This window comes from Chiloscyllium plagiosum, unplaced genomic scaffold (assembly GCF_037043375.1).
Source record: "Chiloscyllium plagiosum isolate Xiang-an unplaced genomic scaffold, Cpla_swu_hap1 HiC_scaffold_7, whole genome shotgun sequence".
Lineage (NCBI taxonomy): Eukaryota > Metazoa > Chordata > Chondrichthyes > Orectolobiformes > Hemiscylliidae > Chiloscyllium > Chiloscyllium plagiosum.
The window spans coordinates 20783941-20803633 of record NW_028270145.1 but is presented as its reverse complement, the minus strand read 5'-3'; the positions used below and the strand labels follow the sequence as shown (position 1 = coordinate 20803633).

Genomic DNA, 19693 nt, shown 5'->3' with positions numbered 1-19693 from the left:
CTACCTATCACCTTCTCAACTATCTAACCACCAGCCCCACCCCTATCCTCCCATTTATCTCTCAGGCTCCTTTCCCCCACGCCACATTCCAGATGAAGGGTTTATGCCCCAAATGTCAATTCTCCTGCTCCTTGGATGCTGCCTGACCTGCTGCGCTTTTCCAGCAACACATTTTTCAGCTGATTTACAGCATCTGCAGTCCTCACTTTCTCCTAGTTGTGTTTTTCCAACACCACACTTTTTGACTCTTATTCTGCAAAGTGCAGAAAGAAACCATTTGGTCCACTGACTCTTTGAATAAACATCATTCCCTTATGTCAATCTGCTGCTTTTTGACCATACCCCTGCACACTATTACTATCAAATAATCATCCAATGCCCATTTGAAGGTCTCAACTGAATCTGCCACCAACACATTTCCAGGTGATGTATTCCATACCCTAACTACTCACTGCATGAAACGGTTTCTTTTTTGCTCACATCATTTAAATCTATGCTCTCTCTTTCATGTTCCTTTTACAAGCTTCTCCCTATCTACTCTATCCTGCCCGCTCATACTTTTGAAAATCTTCATTGAATCTCCTCTCAGGCCTCTTCTTTCCATGGAGAACAGTCCCAACTGCTTCAATCTATCCTCAAAATAAAGTTTCTCATTTCTGCAACCATTCTTATAAATCAATTCTGCACTTTCCCCATTACGTACTTAGCATTTCTCCAGTTTTATGCAACGACACTGACACCCGTTTAGCAAGAGTCCATTAGGATGGGGTCAGTCCCAGGGTACTGAGGCCAACAGCCACCACACCCAGCCCCTCGATAAGTAGCTGTTACTCAGAGGGGGATCTGCAGGTCCGGAATGGAGCCCCAGACGACACGGGGTAGGGTGCACACCTCCTCCTTCTACCCCCACCAACCCCCAAGTAGGACGAGGTACTCACCGCCTCCCATCGTTTGTCCATGCCGCTTACCCGTTGCTGTGGCAGCCACGGCACTTGGGGGTCAGCGCTTGCAGACATCCAGTTCCGGGTAACTGCGCCGCCTGTCAATCAGTGGCGGTAGGTGGGATCAGAACCGCTGATTGGTGCAGACATCGTCAATCAATGTCAAGAGGCGGGCCTTAGCTGTGGTCAGGTCCTGCCAAATCTGTCAGCAATGGACTATTTATTGGAGGTAATGTACTGTAGTCTCGAGGATGCTGTACTAAAAAAACTGGGAATAATGTACTGCACTCTCTAGGGATTATATATTGTGATTTCTGAGCAAAATGTATTGTGATTTCGAGGGATAATATTTTATGATTTCTGGGGGCAACATAATGTAATGAATGGGATAATTTACTGAAGTAATCCTACTGTAATCCTGAGGAGAAAGTGAGGTCTGCAGATGCTGGAGATCAGAGCTGAAAATGTGTTGCTGGAAAAGCGCAGCAGGTCAGGCAGCATCCAGGGAACAGGAGAATCGACGTTTCGGGCATAAGCCCTTCTTCAGGGCTGTAATCCTGAGACTAACAAACTATAATCTGCTGTAATATAATCTCTGGGGGTAATGTACTGTAACATTTGAGATAATAATCTGTAATCTTGCAGTAAAGTCTCGTAAACTTTGTGGGCATATTACTGTTTTGAATGGGGTAATACACTGCAATATCTCGGGTTATACAGTGTAATGATTGCAGTGTATTGTGAACTTTGTGCGTAATTTACTGTAAACTGAAAAGATAATTTACTGACTGGGGATAATGTACTGTTATCTCTGGGGACGCATTCACTGTAATTAGTGGGAGATAACAAATGGGGAAGCATCAAGCAATCTCAGGATCTGTGTTTGACGTATCATTCAGGAAATGCCGCCCGACCCACTGCCTAGTGCCATTTGATAACTACCAGATGAAAGAACAAACATATATATTGATTTCCAATAGCCTTTATGGCTGCATCTATCACAGTGAAACACAATGTCATCTGAGAATGGCTGAACACTCTGCATTATGTGTCTGGCTGGTGAGTGACTATGATGTGCAGCACTGTGTAATATGCTAATGGTATAAATCTGAGAAAGACATTCATCAGTGCTGGTAATGGGTTGTACTTATTCACTATTACAGGCAATGCAGTATTCATTTCTCTTTATTGGGACGTGTACACGGTTGGCATGGTCACATTTGCTACCCATCCCTAATTTGCCCCAGGAGCATGTGATAAACCTCTTTAAGATAATAGTGCTCTGATGATGGAGTAGGGCAAGAAAATCCAGGATGTTGACACTGCGGAGGTGAGGGATCACTTTCCAAGTTGGGGTTGTGTGACTTGAAGGTGATGGTATCATAGAGTCATGAAGGTGTACAGCACGTAAAAAGACCCTTGAGTCCAACTCATCCATGCTGACCAGACATCCCATAACAATCTAGTCCCACCTGCCAGCAAGCAGCCCATATCCCTCCAAACCCTTCCAACTCATATACCCATCCAAATTCCTTTTAAATGTTGTAATTGTACCAGCCTCCACTGTTTCCTCTGGCAGCTCATTCCATACACATACCACCCTCTGTGTGAAAAAGTTGCCCCTTAGGTCCCTTTTATATCTTTCCCCTCTCACCCTAAACCTATGCCCTCTAGTTCTGGACCTCTCCCCCCAACCCAAGGAAAAGACTTTGTCTAATTATCCTATCCATGTCATCATGATTTTATACACCTCTTTAAGATTACCCCTCAGCCTCCAACACTCCAGGGAAAACAGCTCCAACCTATTCAACCTTTCCCTATAACTCAAATCCTCCAACCCTTATAAATCTTTTCTGAACCCTTTCAAGTTTCACATCATTGTTCTGATAGGAAGGAGACCAGAATTGTATACAATATTCCAAAAGTGGCCTAACCAATGTCCTGGACAGCCACCACATGACCTCCCAACACCTGTACTCAGTACTCTGACCAATAAAGGAAAGCATACCAAACGCCTTCTTCACTATCCTATCTATCTGCGACTGTACTTCCAAGGAGCTATGAACCTGCACTCCAAGGTCTCTTTGTTCAGCAACACTCCCTAGGACTTTTCCATTAAGTGTATAAGTCCTTCTAAGATTTGCATTCCCAAAATCAGCAATTTGCATTTGTCTAAATTATCTCCATCTGCCACTCCTCAGTCCATTGGCCCATCTGAGGTAACCTTCTTCGCTGTCCACTACACCTCCAATTTTGGTGTTATCTGCAAACTTACTAACTATATCTCTTATGCTCACATCCAAATCATTTATATAAATAACAAAAATTTGTGGACCCAGCACCGATTCTTGTGGCACTCCACTGGTCACAGGCCTCCAGTCTGAAAAACAATCCTCCACTACCACCCTCAGTCTTTTACCTTTGAGCCAGTTCTGTATCCAAATGGCTAGTCGTCCCTATATCCCATGCGATCTAACCTTGTTAACCAGTGTCCCATGGGGAACTTTGTTGAACACCTTACTGTAGTCCATATATATCACGTCTACCACTTTGCCCTCATCAATCCTCTTTGTCACTTTTTCAAACAACTCAATTAAGTTTGTGAGACGTGTTTTCCCATGCACAAAGCCATGTTAACTATCCCTAATCAGTCCTTGCCTTTCCAAATACATGTACATCCTATCCCTCAGGAATCCCTCTAATAACTAGCTCACCACTGACTTCAGGCTCACCGGTCTATAGTTCCCTGACTTTCCTTACCACCTTTCTTAAATAGTGGCACCACGTTAGCCAACCTCCAGTCTTCTGGCACCTCTACTGTGACTATCGATAATACAAATATCTCAGCAAGGAGCTCAGCAATCACTTCCCTAGCTTCCCACAGAGTCCTCAGTGATATTGGAATAAGTCAATTGTTTCAGTGATGGAAGTTGCAGGGGAGCTGCAGTAATCTTTTCAAATTATTGTGTTGTCTCCTGTAGATTAGATTCTGTCTAAGCTGGCGACTGAGGGATTGGATGTTGTGCTTGGGGTACTGAGAAAACAAATTGCTCAGTCCCATAGGTTGTTATGGTTTTATTGTTTTAAATCACTTATGATCGTGGTGCAGCAAGACTCTGCAACTCCAGAAGAGGAAAGAACTGAGAAAAGCATTAACATCAAAATGAGGAAGGTTATAAGAAGTCAAGAAAAGGAGGGAAGAATAATGATCATAGAGCCCTAGCTCATCATTAAGTAAAGCAGACAACCAATATGACTTTATTATTTATCATGCAACATTTATTTGGTATCTAACTCTCACCAGAGAATTTGCACTATTATATATAGCTCACTGTGTAAGAGGGTACTACATTAAAATTTCAAAGTTTTGTGTTGATCTGTATTATTTTACTTACCAATGGAAAGGCTCTCAGCTCTCAAAAATTTCAATCTCATGCCCAAGGCAGATATAGCACAGGGTTAGATGCAGATTAAATTTTCCTTGACACTGTCCTATCAAATATCCATATGGCAGTTACCATCTATTTTACACCTGACACTTAATGGAGAAGGAATTATGCATTCATGTCTGAATTGAGCCAAGCTGCTGGTACCCAGTATGGTTCAGACTGAGCTTGCTTGACAGCACAAAGTAGCTGCGTGTGGGTGTCTGGGAGCTCATCATTCACAATCACACAGTCAAACAGGTGTCCAAAATAGTCCAGCATCTTCTCAGATACATCATCCATCTCTTGTAAGTCTTCTTCCTATGAGTCAAAAATATATGTTTGAAATAAATGTTTTATATGGAGAGAGGCCATGCTGTGATACAGGAGTCAGGGGAGTGATAGAAGGAATGACAGTGATTCAGAGAAAGAGCGCAAGAAAGAGAGATATTTACAGGGAGCAATACAGATACAAGGAGTGAGAAAGTTAGGAAGGTAGAGAGATCCAAATACAGAGAGGGGATGAGAGAGAGACAGACAGACAGACAGACAATGTGATCAAGGAACAAGTGACTAATACAATGGAAGAGATAGTGGCACTGATATTTATAGGAAGACAATGTTGAGTGATGTTTTTGGTTTGTATGCGGAGAACCTGAAAGAATGGATATCCTGCAGGTCCTGCTGAATTTAATGGCAGATCACAGAGCCGTAGAGATATATAGCACAGAAACAGAGCCCTCATATTTCTAGTTTCTATTTCCTGGTCATACAGAATTTGACGCTGGTCGGCCTTGGGCATCAGTTTGATGACCCGATTCAAAGTACCAGTGACTGTGGCTAGATGTCCAGAAATAAGTTCTGTATTGGAATGTTGGTGTCAAAATCTTCCCCTAATGGCTAAGTGCCAATAATTTGGAATGGCAACAAAAAAGGTTATTAAAATGCAAACCCACCTTGAAAGATCTGTTTACATAATAATCAGTGATGATACGGCTTTTTGCTCGTGTTTGTTGCAAGCGCCTGATGCTTGGAGGTTTGATGAATATAATGAAGGGTTTTAACTCCTTTGTTCGTGCCTCTGGAATTCTCTGTAAAGGAGAAAGTCAAAGCACTTAGCAATGTAGTCATGAATCAAAGAGGAACCTTATCTTGTTTAGCAAACTACACACCAATTTACCCAGCCCATCATCCCATTTGTGTTATACATAGAAATTCATGTTAAGTCTTTGCATTGTAAAGCACCACCATCACCTCTAACATTACACAGCACTTGTTCAACCTATATAGACTCATAAAGCACAGAAATAGGCATCTAGCCAGTGCCTGTTCTGAATTCTTTCATTCAGTCATTTCCAATCCTGTTGCTGTTTTCCTACAGCCCTGCATTTTCTTTTCTTTTTGACTAGTTATCCATCTCCCTTTTGGAAGTTATGATTGAATTTGCTTCCACCTTTTGCTGGCGCTGTATTCCAATTCAAGAATTTGCTACAGAAAGAAAATCTCCTCTTATCCTGACATATTATTTGTTTTTTTCAGTAATCTTAACTTATGAGATGCATCTCAAGTAGTCCACTTACTTTTCAACAGTACTGCTTGCATTTTTCCAACAGCTGTAACATAGTAAACTATGTTTCACAGCAGCCTGAAGAGCAGGCACCAAATCGGCAGTGGTGGAAGAGATAAGGAAAATTACAGGAGACCTAGCAAAAGAGCCAGGTATCTCTGAGGCTTTAGGAAGAGGTGAGAGACATGGTGAAGTGGAGAAACTTAGGAGGAACATTCCAGAATGTGGGTTCAAGACTGAAGAAGACTCTGAAACTGTAATGCAGTCGTAAGAAGGATACAAATCCAATCAAAACAATGGAGAAGACATTTTGGAACACAAAGCCATAAGAAAGAATGAGGAGCTGATCAGTGATTTCTAAAGGACATTGGACTAGCTCTCAAGGAAAAGAATGTGCAGGGCTATAACGATAGAGCGGGGAATGGCAGAAGGTTATATGTCAGAGAACAGCTAATAAATCATATGGTATCCTCAGTATTTGAGGGTTTATTAATCAGGGCATGGAGTACAAAAGAAGGAATTTATTTGAACTTATATAAAGCACTAGTTCAGCCTTAGCTGGAGTATTATATCTGCTTCTGGACACCGTGCTTTAAGAAGGATGATAGGCTTTGGAGAGAATGAAAAGGAGAAAGTGAGGTCTGCAGATGCTGGAGATCAAAGTTGAAACTTTATTGCTGGAACAGCACAGCAGGTCAGGCAGCATCCAGGGAACAGGAGATTCGACGTTTCGGGCACAGGCCCTTCTTCAGGAATGAGCAGAGAGTGTTCAGCAGGAGAAGATAAAAGGTAGGGAGGAGGGACTTGGAGGAGGGGAGTTGGAAATGTGATAGGTGGAAAGAGGTCAAGGTGAGGGTGATAGGTCGGAGTAGGGTGGAGGCGGAGAGGTCAAGAAGAAGACTGCAGGTCAGGAAGGCGGTGCCGGGCTGGAAGGATCCGGCTGAGACAAGGTGGGGGGAGGGGGGATGAAGAAACTGGTGAAGTCCAAGTTCATCCCCTGCGGTTGGAGGGTTCCCAGTCGGAAGATAAGACGCTCCTCCTCCGACCGTCCGGTTGTTGTGGTTTGGCGGTGGATGAGTCCAATGACCTGCATATCCTCGGTGGAGTGGGAGGGGGAGTTGAAATGCTGTGCCACAGGTTGGTTGGGTTGGTTCGTCCGGGTGGCCCAGAGGTGCTCCCTGAATCGCTCCGCAAGTAGGCGGCCTGTCTCCCCAATATAGAGGAGGCCACACCGGCTGCAGCGGATGCAGTAGATGATGTGGGTGGAGGTGCAGGTGAATCTGTGGCGGATATGGAAGTTTCCCTTGGGGCCTTGGAGAGAAGTGAGGGGGGAGGTGTGGGCGCAAGTGTTGCACCTCCTGCGGTTGCAAGGGAAGGTGCCGGGAGTGGTGGTTGGGTCGGTGGGGGGTGTGGATCTGACAAGGGAGTCGCGGAGGGAGTGGTCTCTACGGAAAGCTGATAGGGGAGGGGAGGGAAATATATCCTTGGTGCTGGGGTCTATTTGGAGGTGGCGGAAGTGACGGCGGATGATGCGCTGTACATGGAGATTGGTGGGGTGGTAGGTGAGGACCAGTGGGGTTCTGTCCTGGTGGCGGTTGGAGGGGCGGGGCTCAAGGGCGGAGGAGCGGGAAGTGGAGGAGATGCGGTGGAGGGCACCGTCGACCACGTCGGGGGGGAAATTGCGGTCCTTGAAGAAGGAGGCCATCTGTGTTGTACGTATTTTGAACTGGTCCTCCTGGGAGCAGATGCGGCGGAGACGAAGGAATTGGGAGAATGGGATGGCGTTTTTACAGGGGGCAGGATGGGAGGAGGTGTAGTCCAGGTAGCTGTGGGAGTCGGTAGGTTTGAGAATGAAAAGGGCAAAGGATGTAGAGATTTTAATGGGAGCCTGATAGGATCTCTCGAGTCTTGCCAGAGTTAACTTGTCGATGAGTGGCATTTGTGGGCGGCACGATAGCACAATCTAATCTAATGACTTTTTGTGAAACTGCACAGAAGTGGTCCAAGATATTGGTGAAGTCTTGGAATGGTAAAGTGGGATGTTGTCATCAATAGAATGAAAGTTGGCAAATGCTTTGGCAGGAACAAAGGAATGAGATAGTGCAGGCACATCTGAGGTGACCATGCAGTGTGTCAAGAAAATCCATTCAGTCTTGTTGAAAAGAGATACATATTGGCAAAAAATTTTTGTTTTGTTCTCATCAAGCAAATCCAAGAATGCCAAATATCAAACAGTCACAACAATTTGTACCTGAGAGAAAGGTTGCCAATTAGTTGGCCGGACAACTCAATTGTGGAATGGTATGAGTGAGACCAGATATGTAGGATGGTAAGGGAAGATTAAGTGGGTGAGGCACCAGAGCACCAGAAGAAGTGGAGAAAGAGGCAAATAATAGTCAAAAGCACCCAGCAGTTTTTGCACTGAACCATCATGTCAGTCGAATGCAACAAAAATAAAAATTGCTGGGAAAACTCAGCAGGTCTGGCAGCATCATGGAGCGAAAGCAGCATTAGTGTTTCAGGTCCAGTGACCGTTCGTCAGAACTGTTTTTGTTTCTGATTTTCAGTTTGTGCAGTTGTTTCTTTGTTTTCTCCATTTCAGGCGTTGTCTGATTTACATGTTGATCCTTGGATTTAGGACTGTAAAAGTGGAAATTAAAGTAGGGGAAGAGTGAATGTGGAGCAACTTTGAGGAGATGAGGAGTGAAACTGAAAGGATTGTTGAGCAGGACAGTGATGACTATGGACTTGTGATAGGTGGGAAGGACAGTCTGGAACAAGTTGAATGAGAGGGAGTAGATTTATTCCTGAGTGAAGCAGATTCAGACAAGCAGAGATTGAGTGAGGACAGGATTCCAGAGAAAATGGAAGAGCTCAGTGAAGGGAACTTGGGTGGAGCTTGACCGCATAGCGGATGAGGAGCTGACTAAGTGAGAAAAGGAGAAGAGCATTTCAGTGCCAAGAAGGTTTGGAGTGTGACAGATAATAAATTTGAAGGACGGTGGCAGATAGTCCTCACATATGGTGTCAGGAGATCATTAGTAACATGGATAGCAAGTTGGCTGCAAAAAGTAGGAAACAAAGATCAGGGTTAGGATGAGAGGGGTTTACCACAAGATCAGAGATGAGACTGTTTTTGTTCACCATTTCCATAAACAATTTGGAATCAGGAATCAGAAGCACAATTGCTAAACTTGTAAACAATACGAAGCATTGGACAACAGTTAACAAAAATGTAGGAACAAAAATGTACTGCAATATAACATACGGATAAAGATGCAGAGTGAACACATTATTGGCAAATGAATTAAAAATTAAAGAAACAAAAGACTCACATTTCTATGGCATGTTTCACAAGATAAGGATGGCTGAAGTAGCAAAAGAATCAATAACGTACGCTGAAAAGTGATGGTACATTTTGGTAGGAAGCATTACGAGGTCATAACGTTTTGGAGTATGGGAGCATAACATTAAAAATAGCAGTAATAATAAATGACAAAAGCACTGGCATTCAATTTTTGAGGGATAACATTGAAAAATAGATAAAATGGTTAACTTGGAGCAGTGTGAATATTTTTGGTGTCTGTGCTATAAAAACGATGCAGAGACAATGGACAAGGTATTAAAAAGATTTACTGAAATGAAACTAGCACTGTGAGGTGATAACTATGAGGAAAGTCTGGACCTTTTCTTTTATGAAAATAAAATTGAAAGGTGACTTGAAAGAGGTCTGTAGCTTTATGAAAGGATTAGATACAGCAGCTATAGAAAAGAGATTTTCACTTCCCAACCAGATTCCATGCAGGGTAATGAGAGAAAAAAACATTTTCACGAAGCAATTTGTTAAACTATGGCATGCACTGCCCAGAAATGCGATGTAGGCAGATTCAATTGAGGCACTTAAAAGGGCATTGGATTTTGTTTTTTGGAAAGTATTGATGCATAGGAATATGGAGAAAGGGCAGGAAATGGGCACTAGATAATGTAACAGGTGAAAGCCCAAGGGGCTGAATAGCCTCCTTCTGCACTGTAATAATTCTATGATCTACTAGGGATCATTAATATAAGACAGTTTCCAATAAATCTAATATAGGAAGTCAGGAGAGTAACAAATGTAGAATTTGCTACCACAGAGAGTAATTGAGGCAAGTAGCATAGATTCATTTAATATAGATAAGCAGGTGAGAGAGAAAGGAACAAAACAACATATTCATAGAGTCAAAAACCTTATGGCACAGAAGTAGGGCATTTGGCTCATTATGCTTGTAATGACTCTTTGAAAAATTAATTGTGCTTAGTCTCCCTCCCCATCTTTTGTCCATAACCTTAGAAATTCATCATCCTCAAGTGTTTGTTTGACTTCCCCTTAAAGTTATTTTTATAATCAGCTCCTACCACCTGTTCCAGAAGAGTCCCAGATCTTGACAACACTGAGTGAGGTTGATGGAGTTAGATAGTGATGAATGGGAGGAGGTCCATGTGGAGAATAAAGTTGGGCCAAATGACTTGTTTTTGTGCTGTGAACACAATACAGTATTATATGATGGTAAGCTTTTCAATGTAGATGCCAACTAAAGGGTAAGGTGATAGATTGAAGTGAGACCCAATGTTAGAAAATAAAGCCACCCCTCTAAGTAAAGGAAGGATGTGTGGAATGTGAATTTGGCAGTAATTATAGCCATTCCATTAAACTGTGCTGTGAAGTATCCATGATTTCCAATCTAGTGCTTCACAGAGTGGGCTTCTATTGCCAAGGTTTGACCTTAACAATATTAATTGATCAAGATGACCATTGCAGAACAGTCCAGTTGTTCTTTACCCTTCAATGTGTACATGAACACTTACTTGTGGCTCCAGGTCAATGACACAAATTAACCCCAAGTCCAGAATAAAGCGCACAGCCTCCCTGCTCGTGCCATATAGATGCCCTTTGTACTGTCCATACTCCAGGAACCTGAAGTGAGAAGAAGACCCTTCACAAACAGAATGATATTAGTTTCAACTTTCAATCGTATGTCACAGTCAATGTCTACCTGGCAGAATGGAGGAGATCAGAGGCTCTTCACTTTCATAACATCTTGGTTGTACAGTTTCTATAATCCTGTCTTCACTCTTTATTGTCCTAAATGAACTATTGAACCCCATAAGTATACTACATGAACTGTTATGTCAAAACTCTCCCCATTGATACATTAAATCTCCCATTGAAACTCGACATTTAATACATTATCTTTCCAACAGAAGCCTGTAACTCTGGTATATTAACTCCATGAACTCAAATTAGGAAATTGGCCTTTCCCTGTTCCTTTCAGCCCCTTAAGCCTGTTCTGGAATTTAATATAATTCTCCCTCCATTTGTCTATGTTGGTTCCATAATTGCTATATATCTTTGGCCATCAAAAATCTATCCATCTTAGATTTTAAGTTGAAAATTGAGTTGGTATGTACTGCTTCTTAGGGACTGTATTCCATGTTTCAACCACTGTATGTTTCATGACTTTATTCCTGATCTTAAAGTTATGTTCCTTTGTCCTAGACTCTTTCACCATCAGAAATTGTTTGTCCTTATCTAATCAATAGATTCCTTTCAAAATTCTAAAAACCTGAGACAACTTAGGGACATGTAATCTCTCATCATTATCTAATCCTTGGAACCTTGATAATATTTGGGTGAATCTATGCTAGTCTTTTTTTACAGATAATACATCCTTTCCAAGTTGTGATCCCAAGAACTATGCAGTTTTCCAGATGTAAACAAGTCAGGGCTTTGTAGCTGCAGCTAAACTTCCTTCTCTTTATATTCAAGCCCTCTAGCTACAAAACTGGAAGGAAGGGTGAACTGTGAAGAGGATACAGAGATGCTTCAGTATGATTTGGACAAGTTGAGTGGGCGGGCAAATGTGTGACAGATGAAGTATAATGTGGATTAGTGTGAGGTTATCCAATTTGGTTGCAAAAGCAGGAAGGCAGATTGTTACGTGAATGGTGATAGATTGGGAAAGGGCGAGGTGCAATGATACCCGTACACCAGTTGTTGAAAGTAAGCATGCAGTCACAGCACATGGTGAAGAAGACAAATGGTATGTTGGTCTTCAGAATGAGATGATTTGAGTACAAGAGCAGGGATATCTTGCTGTAATTGTACAGGGCCTTGGTGAGCCCACACCTGGAATATTGTACATAGTTTTGGTCTCCTTATCTGAGGAAGGATGTTCTGGCTACAGAGGCCATGCAACAAAGGTTGACCAGACTGATTCCTGGGATGACAGACTGAGGTATGCAGAGAGACTGGATTGGTTAGGACTATATTCATTGGAGTTTATAAGAATGAAGAGGACCTCATAGAAACCCATCACATTCTAACAGGACAAGGCAGGGATGTTCCCAATGACTATGGAGTCCAGAACCAGGGAGTCACATTTTAAGATACAGGGTAGGCTATTTAGGACTGAGATGAGAAGAAATTTCTTCACCCCGAGAGTGGTGAGGCTGTGGAATTATCTGTCACAGAAAATAGTTCATGCCAAAACATTGAATATTTTCAAAAAGGAGATAGGTATCGTTATTAGGGCTAATGGGAGCAAAGGATATGGGGAGAAAGTGGGACCAGGAAACTGAGTTGGTTGATCAGATGTGATCATATTGAATGGTGGGGTTAAGTTCAAAGGACTGAATGGTCTATTCCTGCTATTACTTTCTATGTCTCTAGGTAAATAGGCTAAAATTTCATAAACCTTTTTGATTTCTTTTTGTACTAAATCACTACATTTAATCATCTGAGCATTCGAACCCTTAATACTTCCTTGAACTTGCACATTTACAAGCTTTTCACCATTTAAAAAATACCTCAGCCCCTTTATTTTTTGATCTACTTGGGGTGACTTCTCATATACTTGCATCAAAATTCATCTGCCACACTGCTGTCCATTAATTTAATCTATTTATTTATAATTTATGCTCCTTTCTACATTGCTTAATATGCTACTAATCTTTGTATGGTCAGTTAATCTAGATTTACATGTGTATATATATATATATATATATATATATAAACATTTTAAAACACTCATGGATATAGTGAATACTTGAGATCCCAAAATAGGCCCTGTTGGAACACTTCCAGTTATATTTGAGTGCATATCCATTACATCTCTTTTCTGTCCTAAATGTCTAACTATTCATCTAGCCAAGTTAATAATTTGTCTTCAATTTTGTACACTGTAGTTCAATCAAATTTGTTTGATATGACCAGCCCTTTTACAAATCCATGTTGACTCTCTGTAATAAACTCAAAATTCTCTCTAAGTTCTCTGTCACTGTGTCATTAATTATAGATTCAAACAAGTTTCCCGCAACAGATGTTAGACTAAAAGGTCTGTAATTTCCTGACTTTGCTTCCTCATATTTCTTAAATAACAAGCTATCTTTATAATTTTACAATAGAGAAGCGATCATTCCTGCATTAAGCAAACTTTAGAGATATGACCAAAGCATTTGCAATTTCCTCAGAAACCTCTTTAAACCCTCAGGTGAAAAGCATTCGATCCAGAACTTTATCATGATGCTCCCCATGTGGTGAAACTACAGAATTATCTAGTCTTTGGCAGACTACTGTTCAGACCCATGTGTTGCTGTAACATATGTATTCCGACACAATGTTACCCACAACAGCTAGAATCTTGGTAGTAGTTGCCTTACTGTACTACCCCTTCTTTTAAAATCTGAGGCTGCTTATTGGTGGTGGGGAGTTTGGTGGGGTGCTGTTTGAAACTCATCCTTCTGTGACTGAGTCAAACCATTTCCCTCCCACCCCTATCAGCATAACTGAAGAGTGATCACTGCATCCACTTCATCTGCTTTCTCCCCACTCCCAAACTTATGTTTAGATGAAGTTTCTGCTGCTCTGTTATTCATATCAACTTCCAGACAGGTGGATGAGCTGAGACTCCCATTGTTATTGATGCTCTGTGACCACTAGACTGCATGAGAACACACCCTGAAGGCGATGTTGCTCCATTTGCAACAGACAGCTTAGAAAGAGTTTCCAGTAGCAGTGTCATTGCAATGGATTTCATATTATTCCAGTGCCTTGTTACCCAATGGGACTGTTGTTTCAGCTAACATAGTCCCCATCAACCATTAGCCATTTTTGATATCAACCCAGTGGGTCCTCACCTGTGACTCAATGCCATGGCTTCAAATGTTTCTTTGGAAACAAAGTAATATTCCCGTCCATCTTCCTCATAGCTGTTTGGTGGCCGAGTGGTATCTGCAAGGGCAAGAGGGAGGAGAACCAGGCTGAACCAAAGGAGGGTTGAAGTTATACACGTTGAACGTGGTTTGGTAAATGCAGAATGTACCATGAGGAATCTAGCTTAGACACTCGTCCTCCGGCTTCCACTCAAACTCATCCTTCATCTGAACCTGGAGTACTGTGGACCATTTTGTTCTCCTTATCTAAAGCAGGATATATATTTGCCTTTGAAAATAATTGCCTCAGTTAATTCCTGGTATGAGAGGAGTGTCCTTTGAGAAGATATAGAGCAGAATGGGCTAATATTCTCTGGAATGTAGAAGAATGGGAAGTGATCTCATTGAAAAGTGTCAAACTTTGAGATGGTTTTAGGGGGTCAATGCTGAGAGACTGTTTCTATCTGACTGGAATGTTGAGAATAGGGATCATTGTCTCAGGTTGACCATTTCGGACTGAGATGAGAAGACATTTCTTCATCCAGAAGATCATGAGTCTTTAGACTTCTCTACCCTTAATCCTGTAGATTGAATGAATATATTCCAACCTGAGATTGTTCAACTTTTGGGAACTAAGAGAATCAAGGGGAGGGTATGGAAATGATTTCATGTAGATGATCAGCCATGATCTTACAAATACCTGAGCAACTGGACGAGCTGACTGACCAATCACCCCCTCGATAAGATAATAGATAAAATCTGAGATAGTCAACAAGCCTGGATCAGAGACAGGAGTCATTTAGGAATGTCTATAGAATCACAGGAGACTAGGAATCCTGATGGCTGTGTTAAATGGCTGAATGGCTGGCAGGAAAACAACAAATTAGCTAATCCATATTAAAAAGTGAGTAACCAATTAAGACTGTTAAGCAGGTAATTAAGAGACATTTAGCTTTAAATGTGCCTGTTATAGACTCTTGTGGTGCAGATGTGGTGACCCTACCTCTCAGCTATAAGGCCCAGCTCCAGAGGTGTGTCTTGAATACGTTGCCATGATGTGGAGGAACCAGTGTTAAAAATCACACAACACCAGGTTATAGTCCAACAGATTTATTTGGAAGTACTAGATTTCAGAGCACTGCTCCTTCATCAGCTACCTGACATATTAAATACAGAGGCAGCAGCTTGTGAAAGGACTAAAATTAGTCCGATGGAGATCACACAGACCCCAGTTGGATTAATGAGTCATGGGACTGCAGGGCCAAGAGGGTGAAACCGGGGTAAAGAGGCGTCAGTATCGGAGAGGCGGAGCAGCTTGCCGCTGTTAACTAATAGGAAGGGCCGTCGCCACCTTTTGTCCTAATTGATCAGACACCTTGTGTTCACAGTGGACTAGCCACTCCTGATCTACCGCACTCAGCAGAATCCAGGTCACCTAAGTGAATTCCTTGTACCTATGTTTCTGAAAACAGAGTCTCAAGAGCCTGCACAACAGATGGTGGTCTGTCTCTCCCATTAAAGGATCTCACGGTTTGCTGCCAATCAGATAGTTGTGTGCAAACTCATTGATGCTGTGGGTGATGCTACGCAGATATCTAGACTTACGTGGTACAGGACTTTGGAAGAGATGTGGATCCGACTCAATCAACCTTCTTCTCAGTTCATTCACTCCCACTCCTGAGGGACCTAATGTGTCAGGAAAATAAGAAAACCAAATTTGCCTCTGGTATCGATGTGCCCAATTATCACAAGACATTTCCCATTCAGAAAGTGTTCAAATTCCAACTAGTCATCATAATGTTAGTGGTGGGGTGTGGGTCACCAAAGCTCTGAAAAACAACTGTCTCCCTTGTTGTCCTGCTCAGTGGGGCTACCCTGACTTGTTTCAACTCTGTCCTATTGAATTGTAGCCGTAGCAACTCTTGCATTGGAGTAAGGTTTCACATTATACATTGTCAGCAGCATCACTCCACCACTTTTCTCCAGCACATCACTGCCTCTCCACTGTTTGTGAGTCACAATCTCCTCCACTTAAATATCAGGAAGCAGAAAATTGTCATCAGACCCCACATCTGCTTCAGGAAGTGCACCCCGGCTACTGCCTCAGACTGAATCAGACTGTTCACTACCTCAACATCACAGTCAATTTGGAGCTGAGCCTGTGATCCCATAACATCTCCATTAGAATGACCACTGACCTCACTGTAACGTTGCCCATCTCCACGCTTGCTTCAGTCCCATAACTACTGAAACCCTCATCCATTTCTTTGTCTTCTCCAGATTTGACTATTGCAACTCTCCTGGCACGTTTCCTGTGGGATTTCAGCTCAACTAAAACTCTGCTGCCTGTGTCCTAACTGACATTGTGTATCATCGACCATATATTTTTGTCCTGAGGGTCCGTGATTGTGGGACAGTGTTGTCCCCTGTGGGACAGGGGGTCTACCCCTAGTGCCCTGCTGGAGAACTGCACCCTACACACACACACACACTGTGCAGTGTCAGGGTGTCACCTGGTGTCAGTGAGGAAATAGCTACCCTTCAGCCACATGAGGTTGTGGACCATCCACCTGAGATGGTTTAATCTGCTTCTAAACTGGATGATTAGTTACTCACCCACCAGGACAATCAACCTGTGTCGGTCAGTGGGGCTGCGTTGGTATCTCATAACCTCCTCATATGGTGACACTGTGCTGGTATAACAACTGCTCGGACAGCGAGTGGAGCTCCGTAACTGACTGCTCTTCGATTTCCTGCGGCACAGTCGCATGCTCCTTCTGAATCCCGCTGTAAGGGAGGGACAACAGTGTTAATTGGCAGGGATGAGTCAAACTGAAAGTTATGAAAGATACCAAAGAAATGCAAGTTCAGTCTATTTGTCTTTAATGATAACTGCAGGTCATGGGTGAGTTCCAAACATATATTTCCCCCACTGCCTTTCCCCCTTCACACATCCTGGCAAAGAAATGACAACTAGCTGCTTCATTTCCCCAAACAGTTTGGCAGATCAAAATCACGATGGATCCAGGCAAAGCAGACGGGGAGAAATTGTTCCAGCTTGTAAAAGGAGGGCACAGATTTCAAGTGTTTTGCAGAAGAAGCAAATGCAAGACGAGAGAAAACCTTTCTTAAACAGCAAATAGTTGGAGTCTGGAATGCACTACCCGCAAGTGTGATGGAGACAGGTTGAATTGAGATATTCAAGAGGGCATAAGATGATTACTCTGGTGCGGCCGCACTTGGAGTATTGCATGCAGTTCTGGTCATTGCATTATAGGAAGGATGTGGAAGCTTTGGAAAGAGGTCAGAGGAGATTTACTAGGATGTTGCCTGGTATGGAGGGAGTGTCTTATGAGGAAAGACTGAGGTACTTGAGGCTGTTTTCATTAGAAGGAAGAAGGTTGAGAGGTGACTTAATTGACACATATAAGATAATCAGAGGGTTAGATAAGTTGGACAGTGAGACCCTTTTTCCTCGGATGATGATGGCAAGCACAAGGGGACATGGCTTTAAATTGAGAGGTGATAGATATAGGACAGATGTCAGAAGTAGTTTCTTTACTCAGAGTAGTAGGGGCGTGGAACACACTGCCCTCAACAGTAGTAGACTCCCAACTTTAAGGGCATTTAAATTGTCATTGGATAGGCATATGGACTAGAATGGAATAGTTTATGTTTGATGGGCTTCAGATAGATTTCATAGGTCGGCGCAACACCGAGGGCTGAAGAGCCTATACTGCGCTGGAATGTTCTATGTTCTACGATTACTTAAATAGAAACAATATTGAAGGTTATGGTAAAAAGGCAGGAGATGAGTAATGAGTCAAAATGATCAGAGAGCTGGAGCAGACATGACAGGCTGAATGGCCTCCATCTGCACCATAACATTTCTGTGATTCTGAGAGATGGGAATTTTGGAAGAGATTAGAAAATGATCTAATTTCACTGACCAATATATTAGAGGGACTAAATTCCATCTTTCCATGACAGTATTTGGGTGGGGGGAGGAGGGTTTGTGGAATCTTCCCACATTTTCCTAACAGTGTTTGGTTACTGATGTTGAACAGGTACATTTTGGTGCCAGAGTTAGTGGTCAGGGTGAATATCTGATCCATCTGCCAAGGAGAGCAACAGAAAGGCAGAACTGAGGTACAGGAGGTAGAATGGGAAACAAACATAAAGCAGCTGCAGAGAAGAGTGAGCAAGTTATAACTCACGAATGTACAGTCCTTGGTTATATCCATTGAATTCAGCATCTTCTGTACACCAGGGAGATATCACCAGGAAAGAGAGCACAGAACAAGGCAGATGTTAAATCACATCTTAATTCTCACACATTAGATGGCAAATTATGTACACTAGAACCTAAGTTATAGCAGTTAGATCTTGGTAACTCAGCCAGTACTGGCGTTACCAGGAGTTTTTGGATGAGTTGCTCCTATGTTAATACTTACGCATTCCTCTAAAAAAAGCCAAAGATTTTATTCTTAGCCAATTCCCCAAACCTACTCCAGACTGGTCAGTGAGCACAAGCAGAGCTGAGACTAATCCTTGTGTTTCTTTTGTCTTTATTCCCTTTTGACTATTTCAGTACTTTGCTGGCTGGACACCTTGCTTCCACTCTCCATCAATTTAAAGTCATCTAATCCACTGCATCTGTATCCTAATTCACATTAAGCCCCATTCTGTTAATGTGGCTCAGTGAACTACATTGGCTTCTTGTTCAGCAACAAATCAATTATAAAATTTTCTTCTTTGTTTTCAAATTCCTCTCTGACCGAGCTCCTCTCTCCCTCTGTAATCCTCTCCAGCCTAATTGTCCCAGGTATCTAAGCTTCTCTTATTCTGGCTTCTTGCACGTCCCCAATTTTAATAGTTCTATCATTGGCAATTGGACCTTAAGCCATCAAAACTCTGAGCTTTGAAACTCCCCTTCCAAACTTTTCTATCTAACTTGCCTTTTTTACAATCTTTCTTTAAACCTATCCTCTTTGACAGATCTTTTGGTTATGTGCTTGATTATCTCTTTAAGCACTAAGTGTCAAATTTCTTTTGGTAATACAACTGTGAAATGTCTCAAAGTTTTACTGTGTTAAAGGTGCAAGGTAAATTCAAATTTTTGTTTTTTTGGAGATAGTAGGGGGTGATCATAAGCAAAATCCTAGCCCATTCCCAAACAAGGGCAACTGAGCTTGGTTTAAGGGATAGACAAACATTGCTTTACTCTGGCTCAGAAGATCATGAATTTAAATCTCACTAACAGACATAGACAGATGCCAACAGTGTGGGTTCAATTCCTGTACCAGCTGAGGTTACCAATGAAGGCCCCAACTTCTGAACCTCACCCGTTCCCTGAGGTGTGGTGACCCTCAGCACAAACTGATCACCTGTTGTCTATCGCTAAAGAGAGAGTAGCCCTATGGGATTATAGTGACTTTACATTACTGTTTTGGTGAGTATTGGCCAGCAATGACTGTGATTCTAATCAGGATACACTTATGATCTGCAGACTTACCTTCTCTCAGCTCCTCTTTAGAAAGCAAACAAGAGGAAAGAATTTTGTAAAATAA

The 19693-nt window shown here is 42.3% G+C and overlaps 2 protein-coding genes and 1 pseudogene across 8 annotated transcripts in view; 1 reads left to right on the top strand and 2 right to left on the bottom strand.

The window, feature by feature from the left end:
* The window catches only part of LOC122551371 (transmembrane protein 237-like), a 35679-nt gene extending 34689 nt beyond the window's left edge, over nt 1–990 (bottom strand). The window contains exon 1 of the mRNA XM_043693135.2: nt 939–990. Within this exon, the coding sequence (XP_043549070.1) occupies nt 939–959 (21 nt within the window). The 5' untranslated portion in view covers nt 960–990. The remainder of the gene's footprint in view (nt 1–938) is intronic.
* The window catches only part of LOC148149570 (tripartite motif-containing protein 3-like), a 63330-nt pseudogene continuing 44594 nt past the window's right edge, over nt 958–19693 (top strand). Inside the window, exons 1-2 of the transcript XR_015757740.1 lie at nt 958–1026; nt 1122–1170. The product of XR_015757740.1 is annotated as a tripartite motif-containing protein 3-like (transcript). The remainder of the gene's footprint in view (nt 1027–1121; nt 1171–19693) is intronic.
* Nucleotides 4196–19693, bottom strand: part of LOC122551370 (MAGUK p55 scaffold protein 4b) — a 42406-nt gene continuing 26908 nt past the window's right edge. For 5 of the 6 annotated variants that reach the window (XM_043693134.2, XM_087988793.1, XM_087988795.1 and 2 more), the window contains 8 exons: nt 19639–19653; nt 18341–18382; nt 16740–16910; nt 15729–15809; nt 14109–14202; nt 10779–10887; nt 5323–5457; nt 4196–4687 (listed from right to left, as the gene is read on the bottom strand). In XM_043693134.2, the coding sequence (XP_043549069.2) occupies nt 4496–4687; nt 5323–5457; nt 10779–10887; nt 14109–14202; nt 15729–15809; nt 16740–16910; nt 18341–18382; nt 19639–19653 (839 nt within the window). In that variant the 3' untranslated portion in view covers nt 4196–4495. The remainder of the gene's footprint in view (nt 4688–5322; nt 5458–10778; nt 10888–14108; nt 14203–15728; nt 15810–16739; nt 16911–18340; nt 18383–19638; nt 19654–19693) is intronic. The other variant, XM_087988792.1, reaches the window with a different exon arrangement.